Source organism: Aptenodytes patagonicus, chromosome 1, assembly GCF_965638725.1.
Source record: "Aptenodytes patagonicus chromosome 1, bAptPat1.pri.cur, whole genome shotgun sequence".
NCBI classification, from domain to species: Eukaryota; Metazoa; Chordata; class Aves; order Sphenisciformes; family Spheniscidae; genus Aptenodytes; species Aptenodytes patagonicus.
In genome coordinates, this window is record NC_134949.1 from 174,538,352 (window position 1) to 174,555,626 (window position 17,275).

At 35.7% G+C, this 17,275-nt stretch overlaps 1 protein-coding gene across 1 annotated transcript; it reads left to right on the forward strand.

The window, feature by feature from the left end:
* The first annotated feature begins 8,370 nt into the window (after positions 1-8,370).
* On the forward strand, positions 8,371-15,910 carry SLITRK6 (SLIT and NTRK like family member 6). The gene is made up of 3 exons (XM_076362248.1): positions 8,371-8,752; positions 11,417-11,596; positions 12,045-15,910. The coding sequence occupies exon 3, from the start codon at positions 12,060-12,062 to the stop codon at positions 14,580-14,582; it is 2,523 nt and encodes an 840-aa protein (XP_076218363.1). The 5' UTR covers positions 8,371-8,752; positions 11,417-11,596; positions 12,045-12,059; the 3' UTR covers positions 14,583-15,910.
* The last annotated feature ends 1,365 nt before the right edge of the window (positions 15,911-17,275 follow it).

A 17,275-nucleotide genomic window follows, 5' to 3' on the forward strand; every position in this document is an offset into this window, starting at 1 on the left:
AAGATGCAGTCTGTTATACATGAATGAAAATTTTACTCTCACCTCAAACTTGAACTCAAAGGTTCATTTGGTCTGCACTATCTGACTGCAAAAAAACAAAGCAGAAATCCACATCTGCCTGAAAAAAAAAAAAAAAAAAAAACAAAAAACCTAAAGAAAGTTATATAAGCCCATTCCTACTTTGGAAATAAAACAGAGCTTAGCCTAATGAGTCTGATGTTAGAGCCAAAGTTGTGCCATCAAAATTACAAGCTAAGCTATTGATATAGCATGTCGAACTGATCAAAAAACGTTTCAATGCTTTTCAACACCTTTTATGCACCTGAGGCATACATTTTTAAAGCAGAAATCTGACATTCTTTCTGCAAAAATGGGCTTAGATATAGCTATATACTTTCTTCAAAAGAGAGAAGTTCCCTGGAAACTTTTAAAATAATATTTTTTGAATTCAGGAAATTGTATACTTTTTACTCTGTCCATTGCATTTTTCTTCTACCTAATATATTTATTTCTCTAGTGACTAACATGACCTTTACATTTTTAAAAGCTGCTTTCTAAAAATAAATGGCTATTTGAGAATAGAAGCCAAAAATGAAATCATTGGCAGATGTGGGTTTGTGTGTTCTTCCCACTTTGACAGAAAGGCTGAAGTGGTTCTAAATCTGGTAGATTTAATTTCTTTAATGGGCTCTATTTGCTCTGTGATAATAGTGTGAATAGAAACAAGGAGTATGGCTATGTGGCAGAATGCAAAGCTAAGAAAATATACTCAAGGAGGTAGCTGCTCATAAGAGCGTCTGAGGATTTAGATCTAGGGATTAACTGACTAATGCTGGCCTACTTGATACATTATTTTCTTTTTTGTGCATTTTTAACCACATAAAAGTATTCCAGGGAGGACAATAGAGCACAGATCTGTCACACCTTTTCTGAGTTGTACCTGTAGTCAGGTATATTCAGATTTTTTATAGCTTGTGTTCTTCCCATTAGAGCCCAGTTCTCTTGCAGTCTTTACTCTTCCATACAGCAGCTGCACCAGAGAAGGGTTATTTTACCTACAGACTTTTGGGAAGTAGAGAAAAGCCAGAATAAGGAGAAATTTTTTCCAGTTCTAACACTTCCTGAAAAGTTGACTACTCAGATATTGTGCAAAAGAGGAACATGACCCCTGTGAATTTAGAGACAGGGAGCTTTATTATACCTCTGTGTTGTGGGTTAACCCTGTAGGCAGTTAAACACCACACAGCTGCTTGCTCACTCTCTACTCCCAGTGGGATAGGGGAGAGAATAGAAAAAGCAAAACCAAAAAAACCTCATGGGTCAAAACACAGATAGTTCAATAAATGAAGGAAATAAGAAATAAAATAAAAATAAAAAAAAAAATTATGCAAAAGCAATCACTAACCACCTCATGCGAGTAGACTAATGCCCATCCTGTCTCTGAGCAACAGTTACTTTCCCAAAAAATGGCCCTCCCCTCAGTTTTTATTCCTAAGCATCACACTATATGACATGGAATATGCCTTTGGTCAGTTTGGGTCAGCTGTCTTGGTTATGTCCCTTCCCAACTTCTTGCCCACCCCCAACCTACTCATGGCAGGGCAGAGTTGGAAGAATAGGAAGCCTTTACACTGTTCAAGTACTGCTCAGCAATAGTCAAAACACTGGTGTGTTATCAACACTGTTTTAGTCAAAAATCCAAAACATAACACCATACAGACTGCTGTGAAGAAAATCAACTCCATCCCAGCCAGATCCAGTATACACTGTTAGCTGCCAACCTCAGAAAACTATTTAGGGTAAGATTTATCTCAGCCATTGCAGATGCCGAAAAATTACTTGTCCAAGTCTAAGCTCAGCTCTAGACATCTCAATGAATTACAGGGACTTCGAGAGTAATGCATTCCAAAGACTGACATCTTAAGGTAGACAAGACAAATTATCCCTGATTTGTCCATCCATTAAAAAAAGGAAAATAGGTTGATGAAATTGGACTTAACCAACGAACTTTTAGACTGAAAATTAGCTCACATCAATTCTGTACTGGGAAGTCAGTGATGAGGGACATGTTTCCAGCTGTCGAGATCTACTACTCTTTTGAACTCTACCTATGACTTTATAGATCCAAAGAGTGTTCTTTGACCTGTGTGCTCACTTGCTTCAGTTCCTATATTACATATTCAAAGCTGGCATTCAGAACACAGGTCAGTGCCTCTGTAAAGGATATGCATTATCAGAAAGAAGACAAAATTATCTTCAAAGCAGAGCTTAAATATTAATTCATTAGTGCATTAGACTTCTGTTGGGTCTGTGAATTTTTCTGAGTATGTATATAGTATCCTCAAGAGAAACTAATTGAATGCTATGGCTATTTTCAATCTAGTGATATTCCAAACTTGATTGACTACTGCAGAGTTTACTCTTCAAGTGTTTTTCCAAGTTGCTTGATATAATCTACGTTAGCTGGGTTTCTATGGAACAGCGGTAACATGTAATGTACAATTAGGTTAGTCATGCTTTATCATGAATAGGCTTAGGCACAGTCAGCATGTAGAAACTCATTTGTGTTCAACAGGATACTAATGTTAAATATCAATACATTATTCATAGCCAAAAGGAAAGGAAATCTTTCTTACACAGAAGTTTCAATATTTCATGTTTTCCTATTCAGACTTATTGAAAAAGACTAAGAATAGTAATTTTTTAACATTGAAAAAATAAATGTAAACATATGTAAATTATGTCATATCCTTTGTTTGGATTATTGAATACTGCACACCCAGTGATTATTTTTTCCTTCTTTTCCTTTTCCTTTTCCTTTTCCTTTAAGGGGTTTATAACATATTAGCATGTCTACACGCTTGAGTGCTAGCAATAAACTGTTTAATCTATTGACAGATTAATCTAAAGTTAGCAGTTCATCTGGAACTGTGAACATCTTAGGTTGTAATTTGAAAAAACATCATAAGTATGTTGCAAACTCGTACAGCACGTGTATGTGTGTATTTCTCTACTCTCCATCTTTGGAACAGAAGACCAAGCAATTTTGCCTTTAAAAGAATGCAGTACAGTAGATAAAAATATTCCATTACTTATTTCAAAAGCTTTACACAATTCTTGTACCTTTGGGTTGCACTGACTATTGGTGTTGAAGTGATGTTTTTTCAAGGGCTTTATGAGAGCTAGGCATTCAGCTACTGTCAGACATGAAAGTCAGAAAATCGGACTATACTTCAGTTGGAATATTTGTAACTATGTGAGGCTGACTACTTAGAGGTGCAGTTGGCTGACTGCATCATATTGTGAAAAAAAGTAAGTAGAACATAACTAGCATATATAACCTTGCAAGGATTTTTTTTTTTTTTTTAATTTAAATTTTATTCCAATATATCTTAAAGGCTATTGACTGGAAGTCCAGAGTAATCAGAAAAGTAAACAAAGCCCAAAGACGTCAAGGGAAATTCTGTTGATTTCACATTGGGTTTTCTTTTCTACATGCACAAAAGGCACTTTACCCCATTTGGTTTTAAAAAAGTTTCAGAAGGCTATGTGGTAGTGGAGAGGATTGCTTCACTCTAAACCTACAGTAATTTAAGGTCAATGGACAATAATGCTTCTGGGGTTGCAAAAGTTACTAAGAAAAGGGAGTACAGGTAGATTAGTAGAGAGGTTTTTAGGCTGCTAGCATGCTGTACAATGCCAAACCATGACTCAATTTTTTTTTTTTTTTTTGGTTCTTGAGTCATTGGTAAGCAGAGTACATTTTAAAAAATATGCATCTGATTCATCATAACTGCAAGTACTCAGGCGAATTTTTTCCTTTACAGACCAGTCACCTCTAGGTATTTTTTTGAATTGACATTCAAATTTTGCCAAGCTCAGGAGGAGAGGAGAGGAGAATCTACTTGTTCCAAGAGGTTGATTCAGATCAAGGGACATCTGTCACTCCAACACCAAAATTTATGAACATCTCAAAGTAGATTAGGAGATTTTAACTTTGATATTAAACTCTTCCTATATTGTGCAGAACTGAGAGTTCTCTGTCAATGAGTAAACAAAATGTAAACAAGATTCAAGATCTGTTGCACAGATACCGAAGACGGAGATAGTGCAAATTAAATAAATGTTTACACATTTACAATGAGCTGAATAATACAATAAAGCTGGATTGCTAAAGAAGAAGTATGCAAGAGAAATCAGCTTGGTTTCATCTGTTTCCAAAATAAAGACTATTTACAACCACTGCATCATATTTTATTAAATGACTAAGAAGCCACTGTTTTGTAAGGAGTTATGGTGTTAAGGATAGTAGGATAAAATGTGGTGTTCACTCCAACAGGAAATTTAAAGGACCATATGACTTTTTATCTTGAAAAATGAAATATAAAGAACATTAGCTTCAATATAACTTTCTTGAAAATACTTGACTTCAGGAAATATGAATTTTGCATCATGATGATTATCAATGCATACAATGTTATATATGTATGTATATATTAGGTATGCATATATAGGTCTAAATTCATTTAGTTACTTAGAAGCTGCATTAGGATAATAAAAAGTTGTTCCTTTATCCGGATTGTTTTCTTATAAATTGAAGAAATTTTTCAGGAGATTTTTCAGAGAATTGCCTCTCAATAAGGTTCACATAAAAATTAAACCAAATATTTACTTAGAGAAAAGTCACTAGACTTGCATATCACTTTTAGAAGGGAATCCTGACCTTTGTTTACATAATTGCAGTGTGTTCATGACTGCAAAAAGCCACATAAGCAGTGTGTTCAGACCAGAAAAAGATTTTGAGTAAGACCTACCCCAATGCATAAAAAAGGTGCAATAGTTCTGTGAAGGAAATAGGTGTTCTGTAGCTGAATCAAATAAATGGATGCCTAGAAAATAAACTCCTCTCTTTCCTAATGCAAATCTTAATTATTTCTTTCCTATTCACTTGACTGTCGTGAAACGTATAGTTCAAGAAAACCTTTCCTGATTTCCTTTGTCATGGGAGAGAAAGGCTCTGCATTGGCTTTGAAGTAACCATTGGTAGCTTCCATAAGTGCAGCTATGTTGTATTATGGGATGGGTTTTTGTTTGTTTTGTGTGTGAGTATGTGTATGTACCACGTTCCCTGATCCTACTTAGTTAAGATTTATCCTTGGTGACTGTCTCTCCATTTGGAATTTTCAGGTATACTATGTATATGAGTTTCAACATAGTCCCTCAGTCTGTTCTCTCAGGTATGAATGTTCAGATGTTACTTAGTTGTTCCAGAAGAAGACATCCTTTCAGTATAGTATCTTAAGCTTTCAGACCAGTACTTATACAGAGTTCAAAGAGTTGGTGTTGCAAGAAATACAGGTGAAGAGTTGCTGATGTGGACTAACAGCTTCTTGCAGGCAGGGCAGGATACATTATTTGGCTGCCACGTCTTCTGTGGAATCAATGGCTCCTTATGTGCATATTGAGAAGTGGCTATGAGTTGTGAAAGAGGGAGGAGGGGAGCTTTACCTTCCACTGAAATAGCAAATGCAGATCCTTATTCCTCCTGTTATTTTTAAACACTGAATTTGCAAATAAATAAGTAGGGTACCATGAAAATTTACATTTTGAAGACTAATCTGTAAATTGTAAGCCTAATTTCCACATTTGAAATTAATATCCTTTATATGGAAAATATTCTTCAAAGTAATCTAGAAGTGGTACTAGTAAATTCTGACTGAAAGGGTGTGAGAAATCTTTCCACTGCTTCTTATGGGCATCCCTGTAGTCTTCAAAATATTCCTGAATGGAGAGAATGTATTGCTAAGAAGAAAACAAAGGATTCCAGAAGAGCCTTCCTGGGCATTTTCTGGTCATACCAAAATTTACAAATTATGTATTTCAGGCTCAGGTGTTTCCTCTGTAATGTATACAGTTAAAGAAACCTGCACAGCTTACCATATAACACAGAATTTAATAAAACATGGTATACAATATTAGAACATCCTCTTTTAAGGATTTTATACAAGGCCTACATACTTAATAGAATTAAAACTTCTATCTCTACATGTATATATTGATAAGAAAGAAAACTGACTAGCTGGGGGACAATTCTGAACAATATGTGTATAGTTAGAGGGGTATGGTCTCATTTCTGATCTATGGAGATGCTGTACTTTGTACTTTTCCTCTTAGGTGAAGAGGAATGACATAAAAGCTTAAGGTCTTTTTAGAAGTAAGTAAGCCTGACAGTTTTAGATTTTATTTATACAGCTTCACAAATTTTAAAATTGACAGAACAATTGATAAAGGTGAATGTTTAAAGTGCAAGATAAAAACTCCATGTCAGTTCAACACTGCCCATGCAGATGCACTTGCAGAATCACATTCTTTATAATAATCTGCTTAATGATTCATAAAATTGTGGTAGAAAATAATCATTAGCCATATTTTTATAAAACTGGCAAATATACAGTTTGTGGAATGACAAGCATTATGGATAACCATTCTCAGTGTTTTTTGACTGTTTATGGCTAGGAAATGCTCTTCCATTCTTAGTAGTTGATTTCTGGAAATATTTTCGTAATCAGGTTTTACTCTTGTGGATGCTAACTGAAAAGCAAAGAACGATGTTGTTTTCACTTCTGATATGAGTTTGTATATATACAGATATTCTCCATCTCAAACAATCAACCACAAGTGAAGTGTGAGCACCTGTAAAATGTTTAGTTAAAATTAGAAAGAATCTGACTTACAAGTCATAAATTCAAAATGAATAAAGAATATAATGATTTATTTGGCTGGACACAGATAGCTAAGAATCTTTGAGCCTTAACAGTAAAATGTCTGCAAGTCAAGGTAGAGTGGCAAGGTTCATTAAAAGTAGCAAAATGCAATCAAATAAGTGATGTGTTGAAATGAATGGAAATCAAATTGTTGCTGTTTCTTTAGGAATATTTTGTCTTTTTTTATTATTTTGCTAAATTACATATTTTATCTGTAGAAAATTAAGTACTAAAGAACTCATCCTAATAAGGCAAGGCATATATACGTATGCCTATATATATAAATGTATGTGTATATGTGTGTATATATATATATGACAAGACCTTGATGGCCTTCATCAGGATACATCACAGTACCCCTTCAAAGGCCAGTGAGGCCACCTTGAGAGCTATCAGCACAAAAGAAGTTACTGGAATCTGACTGGTATTGAGGCTGTAGTAAACAATCTGTAAAGTAATCCAAGACACAATAAGAACAAAACAGAAATGGTATGCTCTACAGGGTAAATACACGGAAGCACCAGATCTATTGTTGCTCACCAAAAGGTTTTGCGTCTCCATGACGGTGGGATGAACAAGGAAGTAGCATTTGCAGCATATAAAACCATCCCATGAAGTGCAGGAGGGATGAGGAAAATCTTCCTTGCATGGAATAAACATTTTCCTGTAGCCTTACTGTATCTGCTAATTACTTGTTTATGAGCATAAAGAAAATAACACCTTAAGCATGATTCATGCCTTTAAGAATACCCTGACCCCAAACCAGACTGTTTTTTATCAAAGCAATGTTTCATGCACATACAATACAATTTCATGTGGATAGATACCAACACACTATGCTAGCATCTGTAAAACAGACAATTACAATCAACACAGTTTTCTTCCTGCAGAACAAGATGGGCTGTTTTAAAAAGGACTGATGGCAATCATTGTGCAAGCATAAGCACTAATATTCACAATTTTTTTTTTTTTTTTTTTCCAGAAATAAAGTATGTACAACTATACATACTCATCCCTACCCCAGTCACATTGAATGGACTGGATTGAAAGCTGTACTGTCTCATTTATATATTTGAATAATCCTGCACTTCATTGTGATAGACATATTTTCCAGAGGACAAGGTTTCCCTTGTGGTGTTTTTTGTGGAGTGTATTTGGGCTGGAACGCTTTCAGTTTCTAAAGCAAGCATTTGCAGCTATAAACTAAATGCAAGATCTGCCCAAGAGAACAAACTGCAAGAGCTGCAGTGGATGTATACTGTTTTGCAAAATCAGCCATTAACAGACCTTAAGCAAACTAGAAGATATTTAGCTGAATTTTACTTTCCAAGGTTCACTTAGATAAGGGAAAAAGGCAGTGAGAGAAATTGCAGGAGGAGGAGGAGAAGATCTGTCTCAAGGTGGAGCTGTATCTTGTATTAAATGACATTGGCAGATTAAAGCTCTCTGGTGGGGAAGGGCTTAAAGGCTGAGTCAAAAGCCAAGAAGTCTCTTTATTTACGCCTACCTCCCAGCCCCTGGCAATCTGACTAATAACAAACTGAGCTAACAAGAAAGACTAGAAAGAGCAGAGAGAACACAGAAGCAGCTTGGATCTAAAAATCTGACAAACCAAGTGATCAAGTCAAGCTCTGCTGAGCATCTTGTTTGTTTACTGCATCCAAATTCTTGCAAACAGTTAACTATATGCAGAAAAGTCAGCATAGCTGCGAAGTATGCTGTGAATTTTAATTGAGGAAAAAAGGACAACTGCTTACAGGATGGTCTAATGTGCACGCTGCCTGGAAGATTTTTTCAATTGAACGCTTTGTACTTTGTCTTCTGGACAAGGATTTTAACTTTATAGAGCTGTAGTATTACCAGAGCTTGCAGCAAAGTGAAACTCAGAAGAAAGTGTGCATTTTTCACAGGGAAAAATTACATTGCATTGAAACAGCTGCTCCAACTGTGCATTACTGAGCGTTTCAGGGAGTGTTACTGCTATACAGGTAAGAGAGATTACAGTTAGTTAATTAGCTTAGCATATGAGAAATTAATTTCTCAGTACCAGTTGAATTTATTTTTTCTGCATGACTTTATATAAGTTGTATTTTAAATGATGGCAGTTTGTACGGTATTTCAAACAGTCTGCCAGGTGCATTTGTTCAAACTGCCAACTGTGTAGAATGTGTGTATTAAGGAAATGCTGATTTCAGATCCCTTGAGGGGGGAGGAATGGGTGTTTGTTTTTATTTCCTGAAGTGCAAGAATGGTCTTAAATGCATCATCTGACTGATTCCCTTCAGAATTTAGTAAACAATCCTGAAGGCTTTTAGAAATTACCACTTCTTAGCTTAAGGCTTTGAAATACTTCAACATGCATTTTTTAAATAACTGAATTAAAACAACCAAACAAAACCCCAAGTAAAATGAAACAAGCTATTTCAATGTTTTAAAACCACATTGATTATTACTTGTCAAGCATGTGGTGCCTTTGCTATAAGGTGACTACTTCTGAAAGTATTCAACTTTGCCTCACAGAAAGGACTGTGACATTTTTTAGTCTTTTAGAATTCTTACTGCAAAAAGCTTAGTTACAGTATGCAGTTAGTAGTGACTTATATGAAAGCAGATAAAATGAACAAACTTAAGTTACCATGTAGAATTTTCTGAAAAACATCACCACATGAAGCAGAAAAAGGTCAGCTTTGATAAGTCTTTTAAATTAAATTTTATTTTATTATGAATTCTTTCAGTTAAATGTTGATCATCTGTTACTTGAAAGCAGTTTTTATTTTACAATAGTAAAAGAGATCCTCATTACATACTCCTGAGTGTTCAGACCAAGAAAAAATTGGAAAAAAGAAAAAAGAATATAACTCTCCTATTAATTTTTGTTGTGTGCATATGTGTGTGTTAGAGTTCTGGCACTGCTGCCCACAGAAGTATGACGACGATTAAAATGGGAATGTTTTCCAATTGGTTACAAATGTTGTTACTTTCATCTCTGAGAGGAGGGTTTTCATTTTTATAACCTTATTTCTCAATACGCACTAGAATGCAACATGCTTTTCAGATTTTTATTTTTTTCATTTAATTTTGCTCAGGGACTTTATAAGTGCAGCTTGAATTTGATGCAGATTGAAGCTGGAATTCCTACAGAGAAAGTGTACAGAAATAAAATCTAATTACTCATACAGTAGGTTTGAAGCTGGCATCTGTGTCAAGAACCTGCATTTTTTTACCTTGGGTCACTGGAAAGGATACTGATGCATATAAAGCAAGAATAAATCTCTAGCATAATACTATCTTAGAATTATTCTGCATACTTCAAAATAACATCTTGACATGTTGTGTCTTATCCAATATTTCTTGGGAAAACAAACTTAAAGACATATATATTAAACATAGGCAGCTGGAGTTCAAGGAGGGTTATATGAGACAACAAAATTATTTGTTTTACTGAAACAAAGATAAAAGGTCATAATTTTAAGGACACTTTTTCTCACACTGTGAATTGCACTTACTACTTCTAAACCCATACATCTTATCAGGATCTACTAATGGAGAAAAAACATAACTCACTGTGCACACATTTACTGTTGTTGCTTTTTCATGTGTGTGTGTAATACTCAAACCACAACATTAAGTGCCTGCATGTATAAAACTTTGCAATCCGTTTTAAGGGAAGCCTTGAGAAATGGTGTTGCTAGTAACAAAGGTACATGATAATTAAAATATATATTGATGAGATGCCAAATCATATGGCCACACTATAAGAATGTTCATGCATGTAATTGAATAGATTCTTGTAAAAGATTCTAATCTTTCAGAAATTAACACTTCAGCTGGTTAATTGTGTAGTGACATTCTGTACTCCATGTTTCAATAGCTTACTTTGAAAGATCAAGTGACCTTTATTAGATGGATTACTTACGAAACCTGCTTAGTTCAGTCCTAGAAAAAATAGTACACCCCAAAAAAGTTCTCGTGTTTTAAATCGTCCATTCCCTTGTAAGTTGTTTTTATTTTTCCTTTTAGGAAATGTTGAAATATTTAATTAAAGATTATACATAGTGATTTCACACCATCTTATATATCGAGAATTACCATTGTTCTTGCTAATTAAACAGCCTTGACAGAAAGAAATAGAGAATCTTCAAATAGTGTAGCATAAATTAATTCCAACCAATGATAACAAATACCTGATTTCGAAGTGTCAACTTTGCTTGTGACTCCATAGTTGTACTGTAATGATGCATTTATCAGGTATTGCAAAGTGCAAGAACTCTTGACAGATGATAATTTAAGTTACATAACATACGGATGATACTGGCGATCATTTTTAACTTGTAAAGCACAGTTAGTTCCACGTGCATTTCAGAATTTTTGCGGTAATTAATGATTATAATAATTGGAAGGAGTTTAATAAATATCTAAAAAAAAAAAAAAAAGTTTGCCACTTGCCTACCTGTTTCTTCTCACATGTACTGCATTGTCAGTTCTCTCTTTGTTTTAATTGTGTACACAATTATTTTATGTGTATATTATATACAAACATATTAGACTACCATGTGTTGTGTTCCCTGCTTTCATTAAATAGCCACAAACTATAACTTATGTATTAAAATTTAAGTAAAGAAAAAGAATTATTTTGTCTACTTCCTTTTCAGTTTGGGGGTACAAGGATTGCAGAGGAAATACCTTCTGATTTACATACATAATGCAGAACTAAAGGAGAGATTCCCTGTATCCTGACTGAATGGGCTTTTGCTCACAACACATTGCTGAACCAAACCAAACCTTATTTCTTCTCTTCAGCAGCTGGACAACATTAAGTTGAGCTTAGCAAGGTACTCTTAAAATTTGCAGTGCTATATGGTGACACAAAGCAAGGATCCAAAATATTATATTAGTCTTGATATAAGTTGCTTGGGGCAGTAACTTATTATTGCTGCCCATTGGCAAAACATCCTATATGCTATATAAATAAAGACAACACACTCCTGATTATCTCCTACTTCGGTGTATCAGTGTGAAAGTACTGAAGCACTCCCCTTATGACTGTGTTTGTTGATTCAGTACATTAAACTAAACATATTTTTCTCTGCTTAGAAAATAATTCAAATATTTTGCACGATATAATATTGTTTGAAAGGTGAGGTAGCTTCAATGACAAGTACTAGGAGTGGTTATTGCTCCCCCCTGCCCCAGGGAAAAAAAAAAAAAGAAATCACTCCTGTGAAATCATGACTCTATTCCTTTTCCTTTTTCCTTTTGATTCTCTTTTCTTTTTTATAGAATCTGCTGGGCAAGATGAAGCTCTGGATTTTTATTCTATATTCAGTTGTGGTTGCATCTGATCCTTTCCAGTCACAGCCTTCTTTTTCTTCAGTCAGAGGATCTTGTCAGAGTTTGTGTTCCTGTGAAGAAAAGGATGATACCATGATTATAAACTGTGAAGAAAGAGGCATCAAGATGGTATCAGAAATAAATGTCCCACCATCACGGCCTTTCCATCTTAATCTGTTAAACAATGGCCTGACTATGTTACATGTGAATGATTTTGCTGGCCTTGTTAATGCTATCTCTCTACATCTTGGTTTTAATAATATTGCAGATATTGAGCCTGGGGCTTTCAATGGTCTCAGCCATCTTAAGCAACTTCATATCAATCACAATTCTTTAGAAACACTTAAAGAAGATACGTTTCATGGATTGGAAAATTTGGAGTTTCTTCAAGCAGACAATAATTTCATCACAGTGATTGAAGCAAGTGCCTTTAGCAAGCTCAACAGGCTTAAAGTGCTTATTTTGAATGATAATGCCATTGAGTATCTTCCTCCGAACATATTTCGTTTTGTGCCATTGACTCATTTAGATCTTCGCGGAAACCAGTTACAGACACTGCCCTATGTTGGCTTTTTGGAACACATTGGTAGAATACTAGACCTTCAGTTGGAAGACAATAAATGGGCCTGTAACTGTGATTTGCTGCAGCTGAAGATATGGTTAGAAAATATGCCTCCTCAGTCAATAATAGGTGACGTTGTATGCAATAGTCCTCCAGTTATCAAAGGCAGCATCTTAAGCCGGTTGAAAAAAGAATCACTTTGTCCCACTCATCCTGTCAATGAACTTGAAGACCCTTCAGGGTCACTGCCCTTGGTTGTAACCACCTCTATCAGTGATAGTCACCTATCAACTAAGGTGATTCCTATCCTGAAAGCTCCTACTAAAGAACCAAGTTTAGTGCTTCATAGTTCAAAGCCTGCTACTCAGTTTCCAGGAATCTATTGTCCCGTCCCCTGTCACTGCACCAGCCATATGCTCTCAGGAGTTCTCATGCACTGCCAGGAGCGAAATATTGAAAGCTTGTCTGATTTAGGACCCCCTCCTCCAAATCCTAAAAAGCTTATTCTAGCTGGAAACATTATTCAGACATTACTGAAATCAGATCTTGTGGACTATGCCAGCCTAGAAATGCTTCACCTGGGGAACAATCGCATTGAAATCCTTGAGGAAGGATCCTTTATGAATCTGACTAGATTGCAGAAATTATATCTCAATGGCAATCATCTTACAAAGCTAAGTCAGAATCTATTCCTTGGCCTTCAGCACCTTGAATACTTATATCTTGAATATAATGCCATCAAAGAAGTTTTGCCAGGGACATTTAATGCAATGCCAAAACTTAAGGTCCTCTACTTAAATAACAACCTTCTGCAGACTTTGCCACCCCATATCTTTTCAGGTGTTCCACTCACCAGATTAAATCTGAAAACAAACCAATTTGTTCATTTGCCTGTGAGCAATGTCTTGGATGAACTGGATATGCTGGTACAAATTGAACTTGAAGACAACCCCTGGGACTGTACCTGTGATTCAGTTGGGTTGCAAAAATGGATACAAAAACTGAGTAAGAATACAATGATGGGTGATATTTTTTGTAAATCTCCAGGACACCTAGCAAAAAAAGAACTGAAATCCCTGAACAGTGAAGTCTTGTGTCCAGGTTTAATAAACAGCCCTGCCCTACCAACTCATGCCAGTTTTGTAGTTGTGACAACTTCTTCTACTACTACCAACACCGCAGACACCATCCTGCGGTCCCTTACAGATGCTGTCCCACTTTCTGTTCTAATATTAGGACTTCTAATTGTGTTTATAACTATTGTATTTTGTGCAGCAGGAATAGTTGTTCTTTTTCTGCATCGGCGACGAAGATGTAAAAAGAAACAAGCAGATGAACAAATGAGGGATAGTAGCCCAGTTCACCTTCAGTACAGCATGTATGGACATAAGACAACACACCACACAACAGAGCGCCCAGCTGCAACTCTTTACGAGCAACGTATGGTTACTCCCATGGTTCAGGTCTACCGCAGCCCATCCTTCAGCCCCAAACATACTGAGCAACAGGAGGAGGGAAGTGAGAAGGAAGCTAATGATTCCAAACATCTACACCGAAGTCTCCTGGAAAGAGAGAACAATTCACCTCTTACAGGTTCAAATGTCAAATATAAGGCTACAGATCAATCTGCTGAATTTCTATCTTTTCAGGATGCCAGCTGTTTGTACAGAAACATTCTTGAAAAAGAGAGAGAACTTCAGCAACTAGGGATCACGGAGTACCTAAGAAAAAATATTGTCCAGCTCCAGCCTGATATGGAAGTTCATTATCCTGGAACACATGAGGAGCTGAAGCTAATGGAGACACTTATGTACTCCAGGCCGAGAAAGGTTTTCCTAGAACAAACTAAAAATGAGTATTTTGAACTCAAAGCTAATTTACATGCTGAGCCTGACTACCTGGAAGTCCTGGAGCAGCAAACATGAAGTGATAATACGTTGGGCTGGGGCCGAATTTCTGTAATTCTATTTTAAGTTGGAACCATTGTAAATAAAAGTGCCTTATAATAACATGTCAACAGTCAGAACTTAAGCACAGCAGTAATCCTAGCAAAAAAAACCTCAGGGATCACTGTGGGAAGCCATGGGGTTGTGTGCAGGCAATATGTCTCACCCCAAGTTAAACATGAACTTTGTGTGATTGAACTGTGGGAGAAAAATTGCTTATTGCAATATTTCTCAACATTTTAAAAAGGTGTGTATGGCACTCTCCATTCTGTACCCAACCTATGGAAAAATATTTGTTACTTTTACTCTTTCTTTTTTCCCTCAGTTTAATTAGATTCCTTTAAAAACAAAAAAAACCCAAAAAAAACACAAAAAAATGTGTTTGTAGTTATGAGGTTAGAGTGTATTGGTTAGGTTAGTACATGCACTGCATACATGACCATTGTCCGCAATTACACCTAACATACACTTATAATAAATATGAAAGGAGTTGAAATGTTGTCATACTAAATGTCAGTTAAAAAAAAAAAACAACACACAAAAAGAAAAGATTTTTGTGTATGCACCCAGAGCCTGCAAATATTTAAGCATTTTATGCAGAACTTCATCATGTGCATTCTGTATCAGTATGTGGAAGGAAAAATATGTAACTATGTTTACTCAACATCTTCAACGAAGAAAAAAGCAAGCCTTTTGCTACTTTCCCTGATAGCTTTACCTAAGTTTGGACAATCTTTTCTTGAGCTGCTGCTATAAAATATTGTGCATCACTGGTGTTTCCACTCATAATCCTGGGCAATTTAAAAAGCTACTGAGAATCAGCTGTAAATATGTTACTGTGTTTAATAAGTTTGGGGTTTTCATATATCTCTCTCTATATATAAATAACTTCTGTGCTGGCTTTAAATATTCTTGGAGGAAATGAATTTGCTGTGGCTAGAAAATTCCAAGTGCAAATACAGGTCCTTTGCCACCCTACCCAAAAGCAACTCCCAGACAGAATAACTGCAACAATACACACACGAGGAAGAATAATAGTATTTAGCTGTTTGTACAAAAATATGTTATATTTTCTGAAATTAGAAGAAAATAAAGTGTTGTGACAAAAATAGGTAAAAAAAAGTAGAACACTGCAAGTTTATTTTTGCAATGAATTCTAGCTAGATTTATATTTACTATTTATTCTGTATAATTTTGTATTTTTTTTCAACTCACAAGAAAAGAAACAGCTTGTTCCTGGCTGCCTTTCAAGCAAATTAAGGAACTTCTCTCTATCAATGAAAAAAATAAAGAGTTTTTTAAATGTCTTTTTCTTACAGGTCACTTTTTAAAGAAGGCAGCAACTTCTGTATGCACAAGTGTAGAACTGTTTAGGTATTAAACACAACACTTCTCACTCTTGTCATGTGGACAGAAGCATCTTGTCCAGAGTGCAGTATGGCCATTCAATTTCTGTGCATGACTGACATGGTGCCAAAACACAAATTCTGACCTGCATTCATCTTCCTCTAAGCAAATCTTTTGTAAACTGACTATGCATGAACTTTTTTTTTTTTCTAATTTCTATTTGTAGAGTGAAAGATCAGCTTAATTACTACATGTCTACACATGTATGCTAAACTTAGCATTGAAGTCCTGGTAAACTCAAAGTAAAAAGATATATTCTTTAGTTCAGCTTACTGTTGATGTCTTACCTATTTATAGATACAAATGTGAGTTCTTCATATACTTTGTACATAAGTTTCTGACAGAAAATTTTCCCTTACTACATACGAAAGTCAGATTCTCAGTTCTTTCAAATTTGCATAGAGATAATGACTTTGATGGTGCTATACTAATTTCTGTAATTTGAGAATCTGACCACATGTTGTGTCTGTTAACAAACCAACTCCCTTATTAATATTTTTGAAGTGTCACCAATTTGCTGTGGAAGTCAAACTTGTTGGCTTCCAAAAATCAAAATGTCAGTTATTAGAGAATATGTATTATTTCCTCTTTCTATGACTGAGAAAAATTTAGTTCAGAAAACCTGTGTAAAATGATCAGGGGGATGGAACACCTCTCCTCTGAAGAAAGGCTGAGAGACTTGGGGTTGTTCAGCCTAGAGAAGAGAAGTCTTCGGGGAGACCTTATTGCAGCCTTTCAGTACTTAAAGGGGGCTTATAAAAAAGATGGGGACAGACTTTTTAGCAGGGCCTGTTTTGACAGGACAAGGGGGAATGGCTTTAAACTAAAGGGGGGTAGATTTAGACTAGAGATAAGGAAGAAATTTTGTATGCTGAGGGTGGTGAAACACTGGCACGCGTTGCCGAGAGGTGGTGGATGCCCCATCCCTGGAAACATTCAAGGTCAGGTTGGGCGGGGCTCTGAGCAGCCTGATCTAGTTGAAGATGTCCCTACCCACGGCAGGGAGTTTGGACTAGACGACCTTTAGAGGTCCCTTCCAACCCAAACTATTCTATGATTCTATTCTATAATTCTATTTAGGAGGATTAAGAAGAGTAAATCTGGTGACAACATATTAGTTTCATTGTTATCTTTACTCCGGACAAGTAAAGATAATGCTAAGTATTACTTGTGTAGGTAAGGGTGAGACAAAAGGGAAAATGCAGCTACTTTAACTTTACAATAACTTAGGTATTTAGTGTTATTTTATCTGTCTTTGCATATTC